The sequence below is a fragment of the Ochotona curzoniae genome, unplaced genomic scaffold (genome assembly GCF_017591425.1).
Source record: "Ochotona curzoniae isolate NIBS_2020 unplaced genomic scaffold, NIBS_Ocur_1.0 contig_66, whole genome shotgun sequence".
In the NCBI taxonomy this organism is placed as follows: domain Eukaryota; kingdom Metazoa; phylum Chordata; class Mammalia; order Lagomorpha; family Ochotonidae; genus Ochotona; species Ochotona curzoniae.
Window position 1 is genome coordinate 24,058,791 of NW_024466512.1, and position 23,584 is coordinate 24,082,374.

Sequence of the window (23,584 nt, forward strand, 5' to 3'; positions counted from 1 at the left end):
ATCTACAAATGAGCAAATATTACTAGCTCGGTATTAGAGAAATGCAAATCAAAATCACGAGTGGGCCCTGCACACACCCTCCAGGATGACTAGGAGGGTCTCGTTGTCCTGAAGAATTGCTCCGGCAGGTGGGACGGCCCGGGACAGCGTCTGACAAACAGCTGCGAGTGCAACCCCCCAACGTTTTGTCCCTCTGCGCCCTCTTGGACCACCGCAGAAGGAACATGTTGAGAGAATCAGGGGATGCAGACCTCAGAGGAGGCAGTCTGAAGAAGCAGCAGGCGGTCGCGGCAACGCCTGGCAGGGGCGGGGCTCGAACCTGCGGGGCGGAGCCGCGAGCCGGCCCCAAGCGGAGGGAGTCACGTGGCGTGGTCATGTGGCCCAACCCGGAAGCGCGCCCGTGTGCTCGGGGCGGCTGGGCGGTGTGGGCCGCGGTCCGGTACGTGAGCCCCCGGCCCTGGACCAGCGCCGCCCTGGACGGTGTCTCCGCGGCCAGCAGGGTCCGCGGTCGGGGTGTGGCCGTGGGACGGTCGCTTGCCCTTCCTACCCAGAGTTTCTGCAGCTGCCTAGGGGCGGGCTCGCTTCCGGGGGCTGGAGGTGGGCAGCACGGGGTTGTAGGGGAGATGGGGATTTAGGGGTGAAACGACCCCGTAAAAGTGTGTGTGCTGGGCGGCAGGTGGGCGGCCACGAACTGCTAATCCTTAGGGCTCAGACCGGGCTTGGGGAGGGTGGGAGCCAGACCCCGAGGCCTCCGGGGCAGCGGCCGGCAGGGAGGGGACCGCCTGCCCTCCCGGTGGTGAAGATAGGCCCTCGGTGGGAGCGGTTCCTCAGGGTGGCCGGTGCCACCTGCAGCTTCCTTTGCCCCTAAGAGTCCCCTGAGTGCCCCCTTTGAAGCAGGGTGGGGTACAGCAGGGAAATCACGAGAAGCCACCTGCCAAGTTCTGCTTACAGCAGCCTAGGAAGGGAAAGTAGAGCCGTCGGTGCGCTGCAAAGCATGCCTGCCCTGGCGGAGCTCAGGGGTGCTGGGCCCCTCCAGCTTCCCCGTGCTGAGTCACTGGCAGCTTAACAAGCTCGCTCTGCAAGCCTCCCTCATTCAGCGTCTTCCAGTTCCTTGCATTTCCCCCTATAGGAACGGATCTGAAATCAGTTTATTTAAAAAGAGGTGGAGAAGTAAGGACCATGACCCCTCCACCCCCCACATCTGCACAGGGTGGCATGGAGGGGGCTTCAGAGAATTGGTGGGATAGTGGAATTAGAGGACAAGGCGTGTTTTGCCCTAGGCTTTTGAAGGCCCCTGCTAAAGGAAGCCGGTTGGCTAAGGTTACTTACCAACCAGCCTGGCTACTTACCAAACATCCGGTGGCTTTGGAGGGGGCTGGATGGAGAGCTGGGGCTCACCCCTCCATTTCCCAGCAGCATTGGAAGCTGCGGGAGGTTTAAGTGGCCTGGCCAGCCCTATTCTGTTAGAGTTTAGTGCATAGCCCAGGAGGTGCTGTGCGCAGGACAGAGGGGATAGGACCTGCTCTGCACCGAGGGGCTCCCAGCACCCCTGGAGAGAGGCAGAGGGACAGAGAAACGGACTGTCCCGAGCAGACTGACCACCCGAGGCCCCTCAGGAGCCCTGTGTCGCTCAGGCCTCTGCTCTGTGCCCAGGGACGGGGGCAGGCTGAGCTCTCGCACGAACCACTGACCGCATCTGTCTGCCGCAGCCTGCGCTGACCCTCTGGCTGCCTGGAAGCGTCCCTGTGCTCCTCGATAAGGTAGATGCCCCCTGTGGCACATGGACTGGCAGCACCCGTGGGGCCTGTGGGAGGCGGGCAATAGACTGAGTTCTCCTGCACTCAGCAGACACGCTCCTCACCACGGCCTTCCCCGGGTCCTTATGCCGCTGTCACCCAGCTCCTGAAGCCTGGTCTCCTCTTTGTCTCTGTATCCAGGTGTCCGCTAGGCAGGCCTGCTAAGTCTCTAAGCTGCGCACCTTCAGCACACGCTTCCCCTCCGCTCTTAGCCTCCCCCGAGGCAGGGCGTGAACCCATGGAGACAATCCCTAAGCTGCACGGGTGGGGGTACTCAAGGGTCCAGCTGATCCTGCCACCCCCAACAAACTTCGAGCCTCTGGAGGACCTGGACATAGATGGCTGCAGGAGCCGCCGCCCAGCTTTCCGGTCCTTGCAGCCGCTGCGTACACACACATAGCCAAGCGTGTGTGTGCATATACACATGTCCCCACCCCGAGGCTCACCAGGGGGGTCTGCACCACCACGGCTGGGAGCTGTCTCCAGGCTCCTGGAGCTGCGCTGCCTAGGGCCAGGAGAACCCTGGGAAGCTCTGCATGGAGACTCTCCAGTTGTTGAGCAATGAAACCCCCTCCCCATCATCACGCATCCAAATGTGTGGCCCAGGAGGCACAGGTGTGGTGGGCCCTGAGGTTTGGAAGGGTCAAAGACCTAGGCAGGTGGGGGCGCGGCTGAAGAAGCTGCAGGTGTGAGAAGGAGCCAGGAGCAGGTCCGCTTCCTCAGAAAGCAAGGGCTCATCTGAATGAAGTGGCAGGAATGCTACAGTGTGTGCAAGGCAGTATAACCAAGTAGACACTGGAGCTGCCTCTTGAGAGGGGGAGGCTGATGGGCTGCCAGCCCCCAAGCGTGGCTTCCTTGGTGGGTAGACTCTCAGACCAACTGCATCCCTTCCTTTAAAAAATATATACACACACATATATATATTTAATAAAACAGCAAGATGGGGAGACGCTGGTACATGTATCTGCCGTCTCACTACCCAATGGCTCCAATGGTTAGGGCTAGGTGAGTCTGAGGCCAGGAACCAGGTGCTTCTTCTGGGTCTCCCACATGGGTGGCAGTGGCCTAAGCACTTGGACCATCATCTACTGCCTTCCCAGACTCCTTGGCAGGGAACTGGGTTGGAAGCCAGCCAAGCAGCGGACGCTTGAACTGGCACACGGATAATAGGATGCTTACATTGTCGTGACTCAGCCTGCGGTACTGCAAGGCTTGCTCCCAGATCTCCTTACGAACTTGCTTCCAGGGTCCCTGGAGTAGGTGGAGAGAAGGTTAGGGTTAGGAGTGACCGGTGTGAGCCCCAGCACCGGCCCTGAGACAGGCCTGGGTTCACATGCCAGCTCTGCCCCTTGAGGCTGAGCCTGAGCCCTGCCCCTGAGGAAAGGAGTGACCACAGGCCCTACTGGTCCAGCAGCAAGGATGCAGAGAGCTGGCACCTGCAGGGCCGCTCAGGGTCACTGCCCTGTGGCCCAGACCCTGGGAACGGTTGGGGGCATGAGAATTACCGTTCAGGCTGAGCTCGGGGGTGGGGCCGGCCATGACCCAGGCCCCTGCTTCTTCCTGGCAGATGAAGTGCGTCCTGGTGGCCACTGAGGGCGCCGAGGTCCTCTTCTACTGGACAGACAAGGAGTTTGAAGAGAGTCTCCGGCTGAAGTTCAAGCAGTCAGAGAATGAGGAAGAAGAGGTGAGTGTGGCGCAGGCAGCCCCAGGGAGGGGAGTGGTGGGGGGGAAGGGGGACAGCGACACTACTGCCCTAGGGCTTGCCAGGCTGGCCGAGGGAGAGGGGAGGCAGAGCTCAAATCCCATGACAGTTGTTCACCTACAAAGCTTAGCATAAACTTAACACATTCGTCTTTACTTAGAGTAATTTGATATGCATACAGACCTATGATTCTTTGAAAGACAGAGTTAACTGAGACAGGGAGTCCTGAGAGAAAGAGCCAGGCGCTCTCTCCGAGTATCCCCAGTGGTGGCAGGGACTTAAGCACTTGAGCCATCCTGCGCTGCTTGCTGAGCAAGAAGCAGAGTAGCCAGGACCAACTGGGCCTCTGGAACGGCTTGCCTATATCCCAAGTGGAGGCCTAACCCACTGCACCACAGTGCCCACCCTAAAGCTGTGATTCAGTCAGTAAGATGTTTGTCATCCCTCCTTTCCTTGTCATTCTTGCCTTCCTCCTGCTAACTAGCCTATGATTCGGTCTTGATGGACCGGTCTGTTTTTATAGACCGTCTAAGTGGGATCACGCAGACCTAATGTGGTATAGTTTGGGGTTTGGCTCTGGCTGTTTTCATGCAGCGTAATTATCTGCAAGTCATGCATGTTGTAGCGTGTCAGCAGGTCGTTCCCCTTGCTTGCTGAGTGGTAGCGCGCTGCATCCGTTCCTCAGGATGTGTCTGTTCACTTGCCTGCTGCTGGACATTTCCCAGGTCCCCCTGTTACAGATAAAGCATTCGCTCCCGCTGACGCGCAAGGCTTTGTGATGGCACGTGCTTCCATTCTCGCCTGGGAAGGACCGGCTGGCCCCTGGCCGCACCTGCTGCACTCTCTGAGAAGCCGCTGGCCTTTTCCAAATGGCTCTGTCGTGTCACATTCCGTCGGGAGTGTGAGCGTTGCAGTCCCTCCGTGTCTTCACTGACACTTGGCTCTGCTCATTTCAGCCACTCTAGCAAATGCCTACTGGGCTTTCATTTGGTTTTAATTTTCCTTTCCTTAGACTACTGGTGTTGAAGATCTTTCCATGTGCCTTTTTTTTTTTGGTCCATTTTTAACATTATTCTGAATTTTGAGAATTTCTCATCAAGTTTGGATACTAACCTTTTATTAGATACCCATTTTGCAAGCATTTTTGTTCTAGTTCATGGCTTGTTTTTTCGTTCTGTTAAGAATGTCTTTGGCAGATCAGACGTCTGTCGCTTCGGTTGCCCCAGCGCATCCAGTGTTTGCCCAGTGGACACTGGTGACCATCGCCTCGCCTGAGGTCACAGAGCTCCCCCTGTATTTCCTCTGCAGGGTTTAGAGTTTGGGTTTTGTATTTGGCCCAGAGAGATACAATTGGAATTTTTTGAGCATGTTGTAAGTAACGGATTAAAGTTCATTGTGTTGCATATAGACATCCAATTTTAACACTTTAATATAGTTTACAAATAGTTATCATCTGTAGTTTTGGTTTTTTAAGATTTGTTTGTTTGTTTGTTTGAAAGAGTGAAATGAAAGGAGAGAGAGAGAGAGATCTTCCAATTGCTGGTTCATTCCCCAGATGACCACAACAGCCCAGGCTGGGCCAGCCTGAAGTCAGAACCAGGAGTTTCTTCTGAGCCTTGCACCTTCTTCTGAGTACAGGGCCCCAAGCACTGGAGCCATCCTCTGCTGCTTTTCCAGGCACGTTAGCAGGGAGCTGGATCAGAAGTGAAGTAGCCAGGACTCAACCAATGCTGCTATGCGATGCTGGCTGGCTTTGCAGGCAGGAGTGTTACCCACTACACCACAACACAGTCTCTCTCATAGGTACTTATGTGATGTCCATTCTACATTTTAAGAAATTAATTTATTTAAATTTTTTTCCAGTTAAATTTTGAGTAAAATTAAAAACTAAGAATATTTTCTTAGAGATGCAGTGGGAAGAGCCCTTTCATTTCTCGTTCCTGCAACAGCGTGGGCTGTTTGCTCTCCGTGCCCTTGCTGGCTCTGTGGGCCAGTCGTCAGTGGGCCTGCTGCACCTTCGTGGGCCAGTGCCCGGCGTCCTCCCTGACGGCCTTGTCCCATCAGACAGCAGAGATCTTAGACATTTGGGTGGGTTTATGTCAGCTAAAAAGCAGGTTTATTTGTTCAGCGCTTTTTTTTTTTTGCAGTAAATGCACATTTTAAATTAAGAATTTTGAAATATTTTGTTTCTACAACTATTGCCTCAACCAGATCAACTTAAAAAGCAGACTGTGTGGCACCCTTCTCTTTCTCTTTATTAAAAATCAGATTAAAAGAACAAAGCCCTGACTTACCAGTTCCTGAATGAATAACAAACTGGGGAAAGTCTTCAAAGTTTTTTTTTAAGATTTATTTTTATTATTGGAAAGTCAGATACATAGAAAGGAGGAGAGACAGAGAGAAAGATCTTCTGTCCACTGATTCACTCCCCAAGTGCCCGCAACAGCTGGAGCTGAGCCAATCCGAAGCCAAGAGCCAGGAGCCCCCTCTGGGTCTCTCACCTGGGTGCAGGGTCCCAAGGCCTTGGACCATCCTCGACTGCTTTCCCAGGCCACAAGCAGAGATGGATGGGAAGTGGGGCCACCAGGACACAAACTGATGCCTATATGGGATCCTGGCACAGGCAAGGCAAGGACTTTAGCCACTAGGCCCTCAAAGTTTTATTCTTTATGTTTGCAGCACTTACTTTTTTTCTGATCATAAAAATAACATAGACTAATTGTGGGAAATTCAGAATTGCAAAGAATTATTTTTTAAATGGCCCATAACTCTACTACCAAGAGCCGTTAGTTCTTTAATAACTTGCCTGGGCTCTTTATCTTTTATATAGTTGGTATCATCCCAAGTTAGAGTTTTATTTCCTGGTTCTTTTGGTTTTTTACTTGCCATTATATCAAAATCCTTCTTCTACTTCTGTTGAATATTCTCAAAGGCAAAATTCCAGTGCAAGTACTATGTTCCAGCAGATGAATAAATGTGTCCTCGTTTGTTCCCGTAGTCCTGGATATATACTCGTGTGTGACTTCTAGTTGACTGTCTCTGTTGCTGGGAAATCTGTACCTGAATTTTATGCCACATTTAATTATTTCCTCAAGGTTAGTTTCTAAAAAATGGAAAGATCCCACCAAAAGGCGCTCAAAGAAACTGTATCACTTTATAATCCCACCAAATAAAGTGTGGGAGTGCGCCTGTATGCATTACCATATGCCATAAATCATAATCTCCCATAAACGCCTGCCTCACTTGCCAGAAAAGTCCCTATTTTTAAGCTGAGTAGCTGTACACAATCGGGACTTTTAAGTAATTTTCTGTTAATAAAATTTGCTGATGACCATTAAAGAAATCTGTAGCACGGGAGGAATTTAGCAAGTATTGGTTCTTTGTGAGGGGCTAGTCATTCAGGAAGCATTGAGAAGCTCCTATGTGTCGGCGGGCAGCAGCACGCTTCCTGCCCTGTAGTGCGGCGATGGACCGGGGCCCAGGTGGCAGAGAGACACTGTGCCTTCAGTGATGATGGACAGATGATGGGTGGCAGCACTGTGTGAGCCGAGCATTGTCAGGAGAGGAGCAGCTGAGCTGGGACAGGAATGCTGGAAAGGGTCCCCAGGGAAAGCTTGGCAGGGCAGCCTGGAGTGCGCACGTGGCCCGTGGTTACAAACACTGAGGATGCTGGCAGGGTACAGACAGGTGCCGCGGCGCCGTAGTCCACTCCTGTTTTAAAAGCTGCACGTTATCGCTGGGCCGTTGCCTGCTCTTTTCAAGGCAGGGTCTTACTCAGCTCCTTGTGGATTCGGAGCGCCAAGGTAAGCCTCGGCTCCTCCCGACTCCAGTCCAGGGCAGCACAGTTGTTCTCTCCTTTCATCCCGACATTGAGAATCGCAGCAGTTGCAGCCGTTCTGCTGGCTGCCTCCCACTTATATTCATAGATTCTCAGCTCGCTGGTCCAGTTCCTTTTCGGTTTTGTTGACTTGCTTTGTTCCTTCCATGGAAGGGCAGCAAGAATGAACGAGAAGAGCTTATCAGAGAGAAGGCCTGCTTGCTGTGGAAGACGGGGAAAGACACAAGCAGGCAGGGCGGGGAGGCCAGCCACTGGCAGAAGTAACTGCCTCAGTATTGTTCCAGTGCCTTGCTGCTTCTGTGCTTTTGTAAATATCAAACACCCAAACCTCTTTTTTTTAATCTGATATTGTGTGAGAGGAATTGAACAAACCATGGCAATGTTCGTATTTTAAGTTTTGAACCCTTTCATGGTTTACATGCACAATTATTTATCAAATTACTTCTCTGATGCTGGGTGAGTCCGTTTTACTTGAGTTGTTTGCAATTGCAAATTATGCTGTATGAGCCTCTTTGTACATGCAGCTTTGTCCTGCTCCCTAGGGCAAATTCCTGGCTGCTATGTACATGGGACTTCCTGAGTTAGCCAGTTCTCCATTAGTCACCACACACATCCACCTGTGGCCAAGTGGCCCAGCTCCAGAATGACCAGGTGGTTTCGCCTGGCCTTCCTAACCACCCCACCCAAGGTGCTAGGCCATTTGTCCTTGCCACGCTCCCTGGCAGGTTGCAGACTGCCCCCCGAGGGGCGGCCTGGTCTTGCCTGCCAGGGCCTCTCTCCGCCGTGTCTGGCACTAAGTGCTGGTCCTCTCCCCATGGCTGCAGCTCCCCGCACTGGAGGACCAGCTCAGCATGCTGCTGGCCCCTGTCATCATCTCCTCCATGACGATGCTAGAGAAGCTCTCGGACACCTACACCTGCTTCTCAACGCAGAATGGCGACCACCTGTATGTCCTTCACCTGGTGAGCACGCGGCCCTGGGCCCACAGTCCTCTTCTTGGCAACATGCGCAGTCCACCTGCCATGCCTCATCTTGAACTTGCGAGTCCTTTGGAACCTTTGCCTCCCCTGAGCGTGGGGCTGGGGGTGGGGAGGGGCTGGCTGACATGGCCCGGCTGTGCCCACAGTTTGGTGAATGCCTGTTCATCGCCATCAATGGAGACCACACAGAGAGTGAGGACGACCTGCGGCGCAAGCTATGCGTGCTCAAATACCTGTTCGAGGTACACTTCGGGCTGGTCACCGTGGACAGCCAGCTCATCCGGAAGGAGTGAGTCCCCAGAGCTGGTCCCGCCCTGTCCTGGGATGGGCACCTGCTGTTCCCTTCTCTGCCACTGACCATGCCCTGTGTCAGAGCAGCAGCGCTCCGCGGACCCCGGGAGACCATCTGGTCTGACCCTTTCATTTCATATGGAGAAACTGAGGACGAACAGCATTAGTTCCCTGCTGCGGGCAGTCTAGCTGGCAGCTCTGTGCAGCCTAGCGGGTTGGATTCAGAATTCCCGTCCCAGGCTCTGTCCACTCCCCAACATCAGTCATCTGCTGCCAGGAACCCCATCTGTGCCAAGGCTCCCTGGCTGCTCAGAGCTTGTACATCCTCCCTCTCACCCCTGGGCACTCCTGCAGCCTGTGACCCTTCTCCTGGGATTGAGGGGTGCCGACCCGAGTCCATCCCCACGCCTGCAGGGAAGGACCTGGCAGAAGAGAACCGTGATATAAAGCCTGTGCAAGGTGGGTGGGGCCCAGGAAAGGCGCTTGGTGGAGATGGGGAGTGCAGAGAGCGAGGTTCGTACAGTCACTCCCTGATCACCAACAGGAGTGGAGAAGTTACAGAGTTCAAACCTTTTGTCTGCTTAGTGTGGAGGTGACATAAGTGTGTGCTGAGCAGGGAAGCAGTGGGAGTGAGTGCTGATGAACAAGGGGCCACTGCTGAGCTGGGAGGTGAGGAGAGAGGTCAGAGGGAGGGTCCATGCTGAGTGGGGGGGAGGTGAAGAGCAGGGGGGAGGTGAGGAACAAGGTCAGAGGGAGAGCCTTTGCAGAGCAGGGGGAGATGAGGAGTGAGGTCGGAGGGGGGGGCCCATGCTGAGCAGGGAGGTGAGTTGGGAGAGTGCCATGCTGAGATACCTGCCAGTTAAGTTAGCAAAGGCTGAGCTGGTAGTGGTCCTCTCCCAGGAAGGGGCTGGTGTGCCTATGACACACACGGTGTTTGTGGTACCGTCTGCCCGCTTAAAGCGGCCTGACCCTGGATGTCATGCAGAGAGCAGAGCCCAGGGGTCTGTTTGCAGAGCCATGGTGGCTGAGATGTGTAAGGAAGTGGACTCCACCCTGGCTCTCTCTAGCTGGCTCTGTGTGATGGATCCATGTGGAGAGGCCCAGGAAGGCCTGACTCCCGGATCCCCACCCGCCACTCCTTGAGGGGCAGCTGGCTGGCCCCGGGGTACGGGGGGCAGTGCGTGGCCATCCAGGCACACTCACCCAGGGCTGAGCTCCTTGGGTCAGGGCTGGGGAGGATAACCAGCTTTCGGCTCTGCCCCTAGACTGCGGCCCCCGGACCTGGAGCAGCGAGTGCAGGTGTGGAAGCATTTCCAAAGTCTGCTGTGGACCTACGGCCGCCTGCGGGAGCAGGAGCAATGCTTTGCTGTGGAGGTGACTACGGGGCACGGGAGGGGGCATCCCGGTTGGAGACCTGGTGACAAGGACATTGCGGCCCCTAGCTGACAGGTGTTCTCTCTGGCTCCGGGTTGGGCCCGATTATCAGGTGTGCCTTCCTGTGTGAAGGCTGCTAGATCCCGGATGCAGCTTGCTCCTTGTGGCAGTTAACAGAGCTCTCCAGAGATAGCCTGGCACCCCGGCCCCTCTCCCCAAAAGAGGAGGTTGAGCTGAAGCTAGAGTGGGGCATGATAAAAACAAGCCAGTCAAAATCAGCACCAGAGGCAGGCCTGCCCTGCCTTCACATGGTACCGACGGTGCCACCAGACAGCAGCCCCAGGCAGTACCGGCCTGGGCGAGCTGAGCCCTCAGTCCCCGCTGAGCCCTGAGCCTGAGCAGTCGCAGCAGCTGTGGTCAGCTGTGGGCAGCTGGCTCACTGTAGACAGACCCCACTTCTCCCCAGAACAGTGTGCCTGCACTCCAGTGTTCTTCAAGCACACCTGCCGGGGGCGGGGGTCTATTGCTGGGCCTTGTCCTTGGAGGACCTCATCCGCTGGGTCTAGGATGTGGGCGCTCGAGTTCCCTGCTCTGATGCTGTTTGTGCTGCCGCAGGAACCACACCTTGAAAACCACTGCAGATTAACATTAGACAGAAATGGGTTCCCACTTAAAGAAAGTCAGGAGAACAGGAAGATGCGTGGGAGTCAGGAGAGGTCGAAGGGTTGGCCCAGTGAGCTTGAAAGACTGGAATTATTAGGGGCAAAATATGAAACAGCTATGAAATAGTTCATATGTCAGAGTCACAAAATGAACAAATAATAGGAGATTTGAAATGACTAGACCAGTTTGACTAAGATCCACCCCCCACCCCCCATATAACTCCATTTGGCCATTTCAGATGTGAAAATGTGAATAAACAGGAAAATAGATCTAAAGAAATTCATTCTCACGCCCCCACTCACTGGTGGTTCTTTAGAGCGTTCTGAGCCCCTCCCCCCGACCTCGCTCCTCACCTCCCCCTGCTCTGCAAAGGCTGGCTCACTCAGCCGTAGGAGTGCATGCTCGAGGTGTCAGCATCTCGGTGCCACCAGCGGCGTGGAGGTTGTCACTGTCGACTCTGTGGGGCAAGGCTTCCTCTAGGAGGTGAGCTGCTGCAGTCAGGATGAGATTCCCCCTTGTTCCCGTGTGATCTGTTGCCGTTCTCCCCCTCCTCCCCCACCTCTCCTGTCCTCGCTTGCTGTGCCCTGGCCCTACATGGGACTTCTTTCAGCTTCAAGAATACTCCACGTTAACTAGCTCATGTGGTAGCTGTTGGCTGCATGTGGCTGTCGAACACTCAAAATGTCCCTGGTCAACACTGAATGGCATTGTGCACGTAGAATTATATGCCAATTTGGATGACATAAGTGCGAAAAAAAAAAAAAGAAAAGAAAGAAAATGAAGCATCCATTATTCATGTGTTTGTACTGTATGTTGCTGTCTGTTTGGATATAGTGGGTAGAGCACGATGTTAGGATTAGTTTCACTTATTTGGTTTGAGGAGGTCTTAAATTATGTGTAGCATTTTCCTTGTGTTTGGTTGGACAGCCGTGCCCCAAGCTCTGCCCAACCTCAGGTGTGTGCTGTCGCCTCCACTTGCAGTGTCTGCCCCTGCCTGTCTCTGACAGGCTTTCCCCTCCTCAGGGACATTTCTGTGAACACCCCACAAGTTTCCCCAGCTCCGTGCTGTGTGTTTCCTCCTTAGACTGACTTACTTGCCCATTGTAGCTTCATGCCCCTGCGTGCAGTGAGTAGTTGTAAGGCCGGGGAAGGCTGAGGCCGTGGCTGGGCCAGTCTCCCTCTCCGCAGGTGTCTGGGGCCAGATCAGAGCCCAGGGCAGCATGATGCAGACTGGGGCTGGCAGGCAGGCGGGCAGGTGGAATGGCAAGCTGTTGATGTGGCCTCCTCTCTGCCCCCATCAGGGCGGTGTGAGCGCATGCAGCCTGGGACCTGCAGGTGGCCTGGCAGGCAGGTGACACGGCCTCTCCCCACTGACCCCACCAGGCTGTGGAGCGGCTGATTCACCCTCAGCTCTGTGAGCTGTGCATTGAGGCGCTGGAGCGGCACTGCGTCCAGGCCGTCAACAGCAGCCCCGAGCGGGCCGGTGAGGAAGCCCTGCATGCCTTCCTGCTTGTGCACTCCAAGCTGCTGGCCTTCTACTCCAGGTGAGCCCGGGTGTGCGTGCCGAGGGGGGAGCCCTGCCCTCCCGCGCTCAGCCTGTCTTTGTTTAGTTGTCTTAAAGATGAATTTTACTTATTTGAAAAACAGAGTTACAGAACTAGAGAGAGAGAGAGAGATCTTCCGTCCTCTGATTCACTCCCCAAATGGCCTCAATGGCAGGGACTGGGCTGGGCAAAGCCAGGAGACAGGAGCTTCTTCTGGCTCTTGGATTCAGGGGCTCCAGCCCTTGGGTCATCCTCCGTTGCTTTCCCAGATGCATTAGCAGGGAACTAAATCAGAAATAGAACAGGCAGGACTTGAACTGGTGCCTGCATAGGATGCCAGCCTAGCAGATATTGGCTTTCCTTGCTTTGCCGCCACACCAACCCATTACCCTTTCTTGTTCCCTCTGCCTGTAGAGCAAAGAAAATCTTAAAGACCCATCTCCTCTTCCACGAAGCCCTACCAGTTGAGCCTCTCTCAGCTCACCCGCTTTTCTGGATTGTTTCCTCCCTCCAGGCTGTGCTGAGCCCTGTCATCCCTGATGCTTATCCCTGCTGCTTCCCTCCGCCATCCTTCCCTCTCTCCCTACCAACAGCAGCTATACACGCTGCAGACTCCTGTGCTCTGCCTGCCACCTGCACGGACGCTCCCTCCTCTCCCCTCCAGTCCCCAGTAAGCACTGACGGGCAGCTTCTTCTCCTGTCCCCACAGCCACGGTGCCAGCTCCCTGCGCCCGGCCGACCTGCTTGCCCTCATCCTCCTGGTTCAGGACCTGTACCCGAGCGAGAGCACAGCGGAGGATGACAGTGACACTCAGGTCTCGGGGCAGCTGTGTGCATGGTGGGCAGCCAGCGGGGAGATGGCCCAGCAGAGCTGCCACCGGCATGGTGGGCAGGCCCCCCTGAGGAGGCCATGTGGTCTCCAGGTCGCAGCTCTGGGCCTGCGGCTAACCATTGCTGTTTGTTGCCCCTTTCAAATGGTGGAGAATCATGTTGGCCCCTGAGTTACAGGTGCAGAGTTTGGAATGGGGCCTGGTTTGAAACCTGGCCTCTCTGCTTGGCTGTGTGAGCCGGGCAAGGGCTTTGCCCCTCTGAGCCTCGATTCCCCGGGTCAAACTGTGGGGATGGCATTGCCATCACCTCTCAGGGTTGTCGTGAGGGATGGAGGTAACAGTCCACATAGAGCCAGCCGTGCTTGGGCACAGGGAACTCTCGGGGGGTGCTGGCCACTGTCATCATGGGGTGGAGGGTTAGAATTCCTGGAGTTTCAGAGGGTTCTGGAGAAAGACTGGACCCCCTGAGACTGTAACAACCACAGGGAGTGTGGCCCGTGTACTCAGGGCATGCCTGTGCAGAGCTGTGAGGCGGAAGACCAATGCAGGGGAACCAGGGCAGAATTGTGCTAACCTGTGTCTCCTGGACCCCTACAGCCTTCCCCACGGAGACCCCAGAGCAGCCAAACCCTCCCCGTGCAGCAGGCCTGGCGCCCTTTCCCTGCAGGCACACGCGGGAACAGTTCCGTGGAAACAGAGGTGTGTTCAGTACGTGGCATGGTGCAGAGAGGGCCTGCTTCGCCTCCTGGCCCGACCTGTGGCACCTCCCCGGGGAGAGCAGGGCCTGGAGTGGCCACACTGAGCTGTCCCCTCTCCCTCCCAGGACACAGACAGCCTTTCCCTCCTAGAGGAGTACTTCACGCCGGCTCCATCCCCCGGGGAACAGAGCTCAGGTGTGTCCAGGTGGGGGCGGGGAGGAAGTGGCAGCGGCACCAGCCAGTGGGCAGCCCTGGAGATCTGTCTTAGAGTTCAGGGCACCCCCACACCCAGTCAGTTGGGAGCTATGCTCAAGCTTAGCTCCTTCAGCTTCCTAGAGTGCCCCTCCCCCCTTTCCTTTCCCCACGCCCACTTCCCTGCCAGCCCCAGCTTGCACCCAAGGGTGGCCAACGCTACTCCTTTAAAGCTTTCAATGACAAGTTGATCTCATTTAGACTTTTCGTGTCTACCTGTGCCTTAGCCTCATCATTCTTCCTTAAAGTTAACAAGTAAAATTCAGCAGCGATCATTGCATTTTAAGTGCATTTTAAGCTATGAATGAATATTCGGTCTATTTTTTTTTTTACCTTTTTTTCCTTAAAGTATGTAGGTAAACAGTAAAAATGAGAAGCCATGAATAATCAAAAAGTATTATGACAGAAAGACGACCTAGCTCAGAGGCACAGGCAAGCAGAAAGCCAACTGCCTGGGTCACCGTGCCCTGGCACAGGTCTGCCTGGGCTTCATCATCCGAGGGCAGAGCAGGGTGGGCTGAGCCGAAAGGAGGTTGTGTGGAAAGCCGCTGGGCTAGAGGTCGCTCACTTTGGGTCCTGGGATGTGTGGGTTTTTTTTTTTTTTTTTTTCTGTGGGAAAGGCCCTTAGCACTATTTCCTAAGTGCTCCAAGAGACCAAGAGAATCAGCCCCGCTTTTGGCACTCCTTGCCCTCATTCATCATGCGCCTCCTGTCTCCAGACCTCAGGGCTGTGAATAATGCCGCTCCCCTGTGCCCACAACACACCGCTTACAAATGGCTCCAGTCACACTCGTCTGTTTGTAACTCAGATGTTGAGCACGGGCGTGTGTTCCCCCCAGAGAAGTGTGGTTATAAATGAGGGCCATTTACAATGAGATCTAAGAGAGAACAGTATTATTACAAACATGTGATATTTCAAAACATGCAGTGGGTTCCTTGTGGGGTTTTGTATGCTAGATTAGGAAGGAAATGCAGCACCATTCCCAGCAGGTAGTAGGGCCTCAGAACTAGCTTGTCGAGTGAATACACAGTGTATTCACTCAACAATACACAGACCTCTGGAGAGGGCAGAGTTAGGAGGCCCCTGTCCCTCCCCCAGTCCCCCAGCTGCCAGCCGCACCCCCAGGATCTCTGCTCTGGCAGCTGTCTCTGGGTGAGGCCTCTGTGTTCCCCGGGTGCTTGCTGACATGGAGAGGATGAGAAGCAGTGAGTGGCCACAGCCACACTGAAGCCCCTGTCCCTACCTGTGGATGGCAAGAATGCTAAGGCTGTGGGGCTGCGAGTGTCCCGTACCCCAGCCCAGGCTGCTACTGCATCCCTGTCTGCGCTCCCAGGCTGAACACTTCACTCTGTTCTTACTTTGGCTTCCAGGGAGCACTGTCTGGCTGGAGGGGGGCACCCCACCCACCGATGCTCCACAGGTGAGTCCACCCTGGCTCTGCCCAGTCACCTGCTGATCCTGCGTGCTACAGTGGGCACAGGGTGTTCCAAGGCCTCTCTCCAGGATGACTGCCTGGCACCAACCTTCCTCGTGCCCACATCAGGGCTCATCCGCCATGACTGGTCCCTAATGCCAGAGGGCAGCCCTGGCTGGAGGGATGCCTGTGTCCCCTCCTGCTCGTGTGTCTGCCTGCAGGCACTGGGCCTCAGCCTCCGCCAACTCTCCACTCTCCCCGCTGTGCATTCACCTTCATGTTAGCTTCTTAAAAAAATGTATACATTAAGTCACTCCGGTAAAATTTTGGAATATAAAAGTAAAGGTTTCTGCCCTGCCTCCCGTCGCTCTGCACACACAGGCTGCAGGTGCACATGTACGCCTGTCTGTGTTCTCCGTCGAGCTTGAGCTCTGGAGCATTTGACACTGCTGCTTTAGATCCCCTGCAGCGGCATCAGGGTGCAGGGAGCGCTCCTGGAGAGCTCACCCTTGCACATGTGGCTGTTTATTTAGCAAGTGCCTGGGATCAGCAGGCCATTGTGTCCAGTTGTCTACAACATTGGAGTCATCCTACTGAGAAATCTCTGTGGCATTTTCAAGAAGTTTCAATAAGTTCCTCAGCTCTCTGATGGCTCCCACTAAGGTCCTTTTGACTCAAGGCTTTGCTCATTTGCTCATTTTCTGCCTCAGTTTCCCCAGTCTGTCAGGTGTTGTGAAAGTGGCTGGTGGAGGAAAGGTAGAGTGCCTTCTTCCTGCATTCACCAATGGCCTTCACCTTCTGTCCCCTCCCGTCCCCTCCTGTCCCCAGCCTCTGTGGCCCTTCTCCACAGCAGCAGAACTGGAACTGCAATGACAGGGTGTGGGGGTTCGGAACAGGCCTTTGCTGGTGCTCATGGCTGACAGCAGTGCGGTGGGGGAGGCCAGCTGGTTCCCGCATCCTTTCTCACCCCTTCCTGCCCATGTGTCTTGCTTCACAGATAGCTGAGGACACCCTTGAGACACTGGTTCCTCCTTCCCCAACACCCTCAGGCCCCAGAAGAATCTTCCTAGATGCCAACGTGAAAGACAACTACTGCCCCTTGGTGCCCCATACCATGTACTGCCTGCCCCTGTGGCCCGGTGTCAACATGGTGCTCTTGACCAAGGTACCAAGGCCCCGAGGCCAACTGGCGATGCACAGGTCCTGGTGGCTGCTCTACCACCAGCCACCCCCTTTGCTGTCCTGCCCTCTGCTTGTCCCACAGAGCCCCAGCACACCTCTGGCCCTGGTGCTGTACCAGCTGCTGGACGGCTTTTCCCTGCTGGAGAAGAAGCTGAAGGAGGGCCAGGAGGCCGGCAGTGCACTGCGGTCCCAGCCGCTCATGGGAGAGCTACGTCAGAGAATGGACAAGTTTGTCAAGAGTCGAAGTGGACAGGAGATGCAGGTGAGGTGGGGCCTGGGTGCAGCTGCCCTCCTGGGAGAAGCACAGTGCAGCTGCCCCTGCATGGGCTCAGGAGCCAGTGTGAGCTGTGAAGGCTGCTATAGGACAAGGAAACTGAGGTGACTTGGCCAGTGTCACACAGTTGATGGCAAAGCCAGAGCCTGAGTGTCATAGGTTTGGGGTCTGTCCCTCCATGTGTCCAGGCTGCTGGGTGTCCCCATTGCCACCCCTGAGGGATCTGGCGAAAAGCTAAGGCCGGAGGTATAGCCCGCGTGTCAGCCCAGGGCCGCAGCCAGGCTGGACAGGGACCTCGGGAAGAGGAGCTGCTGAGTCCGTGCAGCTGGGGCTGTTTGGGGAAAGGGGACGCCCTGTGGCAGGTTGGCCCAAAAGTGAGCAAAATAGGAGGAAACAGCAAATGCTGGAAGCCTCAGACTTCATTTCCTTGGCGCCAGCAGGTGGTGCAACACTCACGGGGCATTGGACATCGTAACAGGCATGTGGGATAGATGGCACTCTCTCTTAGTGAGGTCCAACTCACCCCCCATGAGCCCCTCGCTGGCCCCTGTCCCTGAGGACCTCTTCCTTCCAGACCACCTGCAGCCACTGCCTGTTCTGTGTGTTCCCTCACTTTGCCAACCCCAGGCGTCCATGCACTTGACCCAGGAAGATCACTCTGTAGACATCACCCACTGAGGGAGGGGAATGTGGGGTACACGGTACAGGTGGGACCTGCTGGAGGAGCCAGCTTTGGCCAGAGGTCTGGGGCCTTCTCAAGGCCCTGTGGGGAAGGTGTCCTCCTGGACGTCATGGAGAAACATGGTCAGAAGCTACCTCACCCCCATCCTCCTCACAGAGCACCTGGTTGGAGTTCAAGACCAAGGCCTTCTCCAGAACTGAGCCAGCAACATCATGGGAGTAAGTCGTGGGCTCTGAGGGTAAGAGCACAGTCATTTGGCAGGGCATCATTTCCCAGAGACCACCGTGTCCTTCAAGGCCAAGAGCAGAGAGAGTTCAGGGAGCAGCATCCAAGTGGAAGGGTCCTGAGGAAGCTGAGTCCAGCCCACAGTGAGTCTGGAACGGCCCCCAGTGGTGGACCAGGGCCTGGCCTCCAGCCACTGCAGCTCCAGCACCAGGCTAGTTCCGGTTCCCCCACACCCGAAATAAGCAAAGTGATGAGGCTGGACAAGGTGCCACATGGCAAGGAAAGCCCAGCAGGTGGATGTGGAGTCCCAGTAGGAAAGGTCTAGGGAGCCACCCCTGTCTCACGGAGGCCCACACAGTGCCCACCTGAGTCTGTTTGAGCAGGGGTGCCCCCCAGGGCTGAGTACCTTCTAGGCCTTTCTCACCATAATGCCCTCGCCCCCGGTGCCCAGGCTGCTCCAGGCATGCGGGAAGGTGAAGCGACAGCTGTGTACCATCTACCGCCTCAGCTTCCTGAACACAGCACCAGACAGGGGTGGCCCCCAGCTGCCGCAGCACTTGCAGGACCAGGCCCAGAAGCTCCTACAGTAAGTGTGGCATGGGGCCTGCACTATTGAGTAGGCCTGGAGCCTTATCCCACACAGCCTAGCAGGGCGGTCACAGGCCTAGGGACCTGTCCCACACAGCTTAGTGGGGCGGTCCCTGGCCTGGGGACCTGTCCCACATAGCCGAGCGGGGGTGGTTACAGACCTGGGGGCCTGCACAGCCAAGCAGGGCGGTCACAGGCCTGGAGGCTTGTCCCACATAGCCGAGCGGGGGTGGTTACAGACCTGGGGGCCTGCACAGCCAAGCAGGGCGGTCCCAGGCCTGGAGGCTTGTCCCACAGAGGCACTTCCTTGGCAGGGAGAAGCTGAGCGACTGGAAGGACTTTCTGCTGGTGAAAAGCAGGAGAAACGTCACCATGGTGTCATATCCTAATGCCTGAGCATCCTCGCACCTGCCTGTCCCCTGTGCCAGCTCCTGGACAGAGCTGCAGGCTCCTGGGCTAGGGAGCCCCCTCCTACATAGCTGCTTCATAATCACAGAAATGCAGGATGCAGTGTCCTGGCACCCCACCTTAGGGTATCTCTCCAAGTCCAAAATTACAAATATCCCCACTGCCCCAAAGTTAATTCAGCAGTTCTTCATGCCAGCATTGTCCAGTGAGTTCCAGTGAGGGCCAAGGAGACCTGTCCAGTGACAAGTCTTCTGTGGGGGTAAGAAGGGAGACTGCTGCAGTCCCCTTGGTGCTGGAAGGCCATGTCCTCCTTGGATTGTCACCGAGGAGACCCGCAGTGGGCACTTGTCCCTGCTCGAAAAGCCATTTCTAAGTCGCCTTGGCCCTTTCAGCATGAGGCGCTGATTAGCACTATGGGAAACAGATTTTCTGAGGGCTTCTATGTAAAGCAGTGTCTCCTCTCCTGAGATGGCTGTTGCATCAGGCGCCAGTCCCCGGAGGGGTTTCACTGGACCGGAGAGGGATGCCAGGGCCCTTGTGGGTCTGCCACCACGCTTCTGCGGGGTCTATTCTGCTCTTGAGTAGGAGCCTTCCCTCCCTCAAGGCAACCTGTGCAGACTGGCAAGACTGCAATGTTGTGTCCAGCACAGCTCTGCACTCCGTACAGCTGGCCCTGGCCCTCAGTGGGGGGACAAAGCCCAGACCTCCTCCAGGCTCACAAGCTCCCAGAAAGCAGGGGGCTGGAGCCACAGGCGGCCTTGCAGGGGCATCGTATGGCTGTGTGGGCAGCCCAGGACGGGCGGAGGCCACTCCCCGAGGTCCCAGGCTGTACATGGACCTTAACCCAGGCCCTCACCTACCTGGAAGACTTCCCAGGCTTGGTGCACTTCATCTACGTAGACCGCACCACTGGGCACATGGTGGCGCCGTCCCTCAGCAGCAGTGACAAGACGTCCTCAGAGCTGGGCAAGGGGCCCCTGGCTGCCTTCATCAAAACCAAGGTAACCACAAACCCCTCCCCAGGAAGAACAGGCCCCCTGGGGCTCTGCTCCCCTCCCCCTACCTTAACCTTAACCTTTGCCATGCCCTTCTCAGCATTGCCACGCCCTCATGGGCCTGCTCGGTCAGCTTCTTGACACAAGGGGTCCAATACTCACTGTGGGGCAGCACCTGTCAGTGCACCCTACTGTGTGTGGGCTGGCAGGGTGCCTAGGACACTGCAGGAAGTGCCTGGAGCCTGGTACACTGTTCACGAGTGTTTGTTGAATAACTAAAACAGTACAGAAGGCAGCCAACGCGGGCGTCAGAAATGGAAAACCACAAGGGGTCTTTGCTAAGGCCTCGCTCTCCGGGAGCTTTTTTACTTCCCGACAACTGACCCTTCTTCATGGATGCGAGGAAGAGGGGCCATCTCATCCGCTTTGTAAGCAAGACACGCACGGGGTTGCACGCTCAGGGAGAAGGGCGGCCAGCGGCCTGTGCGGCAGACCCTGCTCTCCTCCGCCCGGCTCTGGTCTCAGGTACTGGCCTGAGTGCAGGAGGGGACGGTGCGTTTTACTTCATGGCAACCCTGGGATGATTACGTGAGATGATGCATTAATGTTGGGTACAGCACGTGGCACCTGCTCAACTAGAATTTCTCAGGCACTTAATGGCACCAGCACCCCCTTGCTTTCCAGCCTTTTGCCTAGAGACGGGTTTATCTGGTAATTTTCCTTCCTTTGTTCTCGGCAGAGAATGAAAGCATTCTTGCTTTCATTTCACTTTGCACCAGGTGCATTTGTTCTTTAATTCTTTATAAGCATAATTTTTAGTTCCATGATCGTCTCTTGTGTGAATCTAACATCATTCACTTAGTCATCTGCCCGCTGTTTGAATGGCGAGACAGTTTCCAGGCTCCTACAGCTGGGAATGATTCCGCAGGACACACCTCCTCCATCCTCGCCTCAGGCCAGCTCCTTGATAGGGATTCCCGGAAATGGAGTCTTCAAGTCAGACGGGGGAATGTTTGCAGGGCTGACTGGCCCCAGAGCACGCTGGGCCCCGTGTGCATTTGCAGAACTCTGTCAGCAGCATGCTGTGACTGGACAGGGGGCCCTCCGTGCCCTGGGGGTGCAGAAATGGTGCCTTCCCTTGGGCACTCAGCAGGCAGCCTTGGTGACAGTCCCTGCATTAGCAGGAGAACTGGCCAGGGGGGACCGACAGGTCCTGTGTGTGCATCTCATCACCTGGTGAGCCCTCACCTGGACAGAGGGCATGTGTGGCCTGAACAGCGGCACACACCAACATGCTTCCCCACATCCCCCTGCTGTGGCATCCACAGCTGCAGTTTCCAGCCCCACAGGAGCCTGGATGAGCACCTGACCCCTGGCAGAGGAGGCTGGCCAACTGGCCACATCCTGACCTCCTTCTGTGTGTAAAGTTCTGCAAAGTGCTTCTACCCATGCTTTCTGGCACAGTAGCTGCAGGGATAGTCAGTCCATCCACCCCTCCAATGATGAGCCATCCCTCAGCTCCTGTTCGGAGCCAAGGACCCTCAGCTCACTGCTCCGCCTCCCCACAGAGCTCAGATGGGCGTCGAGGAAAGGCCATGGCCATGAGGGCAGTAATGAACGCGCTTCCTCCTCCCCCAGGTCTGGGCTCTGATCCGGCTGGCGCGCAGGTATCTGCAGAAGGGCTACACCACACTGCTGTTCCAGGAGGGGGACTTCTACTGCTCCTACTTCCTGTGGTTCGAGAATGACATGGTGGGTGTGGCCAGGTTCCCAGGGCAGGATGGCCCGAACCTCTCTCCATCCCTGTAACTCTCCCCTTTTTCTTCCCAATCGTGTTCTGCTGTCAGTCGCTTCAACTCTTCTTGCCCTGGTAGGACAGGTAAGCTCTGTGAGCAGGGACTAGAGCTAAAGTGCCATTCTCATGAGGGCATGTGGCATTGTGATCCCTCTCCCATCCAGCTGGTATGCTGTGCCATTGCCTGAGGGGCATCAGGTCAGCCTGTACTCAGATGGCCACACTGACCACACTGGCATTCCCAGCATGCCCCTGGATGATCTAAGGGTGGGAGCAGTTACCCAGCCCGCCCAGGGTGGCATGATGTGGGGCTCAGATCTCTTGCCTCCTGGGCTTGGGCTGCTTCCTCTGGACTTTACTGAGCTGCCATGCCAGCCCTGGAATGGGCAGCTATTTTCTATGATTGCTATCTCTCCCGTTCCTTTCCTTTCTCTAGATTCCCCCTGTCGCTGCAGTTGTTCCTTCTCTCTAGGGGTCATGCTTTCTATTTTTCACGGCCCTTGGTCTCTTGGGCCGCATACCCCCATCCCCTCCCACCACCTGCCACTGCTCTGGGTCCACTTGGTCACAGCAAGGAGAGTGCCTGCGTGTCAGGTGACACGCTCCTCACTGGCTCTGTAAGTAATTATTGTTGTCCCCACTTCACAGATGTGAGGTCTCGGTAACTGGAGGCCGCATGTTCTCTCCAGCCCCCAGCACAGAGTGATGCTGTGCCATCCCCTGCTCCCCTCACCCACTATCTCCCTTCCTCCTTCCTCAGGGGTACAAGCTGCAGATAATTGAGGTGCCCGTCCTCTCTGACGATGTGATCCCCATTGGCATGCTGGGAGGCAACTACTACAGGTGATGTCTTGCTAGAGGTACCCAGTGCTGGGTGCTGAGTGCCAGCTGCCCCCTGGGGGGGCATCCTGATTGGGGGCATGCCTGTCCTCAGCAGGCCTCCAGGAGGATGGATAGACCACGGCCTAAGCTGGGCCTTGGAGTTTGAATCAGTGAGGAGTCAGATCAGGCACCGTCAATCCAGGGCTGGAAGCCTCATGGGAATATCCAAGGGTGTGGGCATCCAAGGGTGGGCTCTCCCATGGCGATGGGTCGCCTGACTGCTGGCTCCTGAATACTTTTCTTCTACTGCCTGCACCCACAGGAAGCTGCTGCGCTACTACAGCAAGAACCACCCAGCCGAGGCCGTAAGGTGCTACGAGCTGCTGGCCCTGCACCTGTCAGTCATCCCCACGGACCTGCTGGTGCAGCAGGCCAGCCAGCTGGCCCGACGCCTGGGGGAATCCTCCCGTGTCCTCCTGCCCTAGTCCCACTCTATGCCGGTGGCACAGTCCACCTGTACACCTGCCAGCAGTCCACCTGTGCTTGCCAGTGTTCACCACAGCATGAACCTGTTCCTGGCCATGGTGGCATCTTGAGTGGAGGTCAAGGCCACAGGCTTCCTTGAACTCCACCTGGACCACCAGGAGGACCCTTCAGCCCTTCCCTCTGGAGGGAAGGTCAAGATGTGGGTTTTCAGTTATCGCCCTCTGAAAATAGTGGCTGTGGCCATGGGCCGTGAGGAGAATGGAGGGGAGTCCCCAGTGCGGAACCCCTCCATTTACACTGTTACCTGAGCAGAGGAAGCTGCTTCAAGTCCCAGGCACAGGGTTCTCGTTGGCAAGGCTCCAGTTCCAGCTGTGCCACCACCTCATTGAGCTCTGGGCAAATTTCTGAGGCTTTGCATCTGCTCCCCGACACTTAGAGGATTGTCAAGTGTTTGTTCAGTGCTTGATAAATGTTATTGTCACCAGTTACGTCCAGCATGCCGGTTTCCTGGGGCCCTCTGTGGCAGGGGAGGCCCTCACTGGATCCTGGTCCTTTCTGTCGGCCGTGCCAGCCTCTGTTTGACCTGGGGTTTTGGCTCTGAGCTCTAGGCCAGGGCCCAGGGATCCAGATTGACTTGGTGGGTGTGTTTCTAGATTCTGGGGGTTTCTAAATCTTCCCATGACGGATCCAAGCACAGGAGACCATCCGAGAACACTGGGAACAGCAGAGGCCGGTGCTGGCGTG

General features: G+C 56.0%; 1 protein-coding gene across 7 annotated transcripts; it reads left to right on the plus strand.

Moving 5' to 3' along the window:
- Window positions 1-405: 405 nt before the first annotated feature.
- On the plus strand, window positions 406-23,319 carry HPS1 (HPS1 biogenesis of lysosomal organelles complex 3 subunit 1). 7 transcript variants are annotated; one of them, XM_040992341.1, is made up of 20 exons: window positions 406-597; window positions 1,654-1,760; window positions 3,364-3,480; window positions 8,161-8,298; window positions 8,463-8,605; window positions 9,873-9,981; window positions 12,028-12,188; window positions 12,898-13,003; window positions 13,616-13,717; window positions 13,842-13,911; window positions 15,340-15,389; window positions 16,381-16,548; window positions 16,648-16,827; window positions 17,678-17,739; window positions 18,198-18,332; window positions 18,649-18,714; window positions 19,599-19,743; window positions 21,376-21,489; window positions 22,293-22,375; window positions 22,677-23,319. In XM_040992341.1, exons 3-20 carry the CDS (start codon window positions 3,364-3,366, stop codon window positions 22,837-22,839), a joined length of 2,112 nt encoding a protein of 703 aa, XP_040848275.1. In that variant the 5' UTR covers window positions 406-597; window positions 1,654-1,760; the 3' UTR covers window positions 22,840-23,319. The 7 variants fall into 7 exon arrangements, 6 of the variants coding, with proteins under 6 accessions (XP_040848275.1, XP_040848276.1, XP_040848277.1 ...); XM_040992342.1 differs by having other exon boundaries at window positions 1,710-1,760; XM_040992339.1 differs by lacking the exon at window positions 406-597 and having other exon boundaries at window positions 689-1,760; window positions 3,343-3,480.
- The last annotated feature ends 265 nt before the right edge of the window (window positions 23,320-23,584 follow it).

Excerpts from the sequence above, each read along its gene's own strand:
- HPS1 (XM_040992341.1), top strand. The coding sequence starts at position 3,364 with ATGAAGTGCGTCCTGGTGGCCACTGAGGGCGCCGAGGTCCTCTTCTAC. Across the intron at positions 8,606-9,872 it reads AGCCAGCTCATCCGGAAGGA|ACTGCGGCCCCCGGACCTGG; the intron begins GTGAGTCCCCAG and ends CTCTGCCCCTAG. Across the intron at positions 9,982-12,027 it reads AGCAATGCTTTGCTGTGGAG|GCTGTGGAGCGGCTGATTCA; the intron begins GTGACTACGGGG and ends TGACCCCACCAG.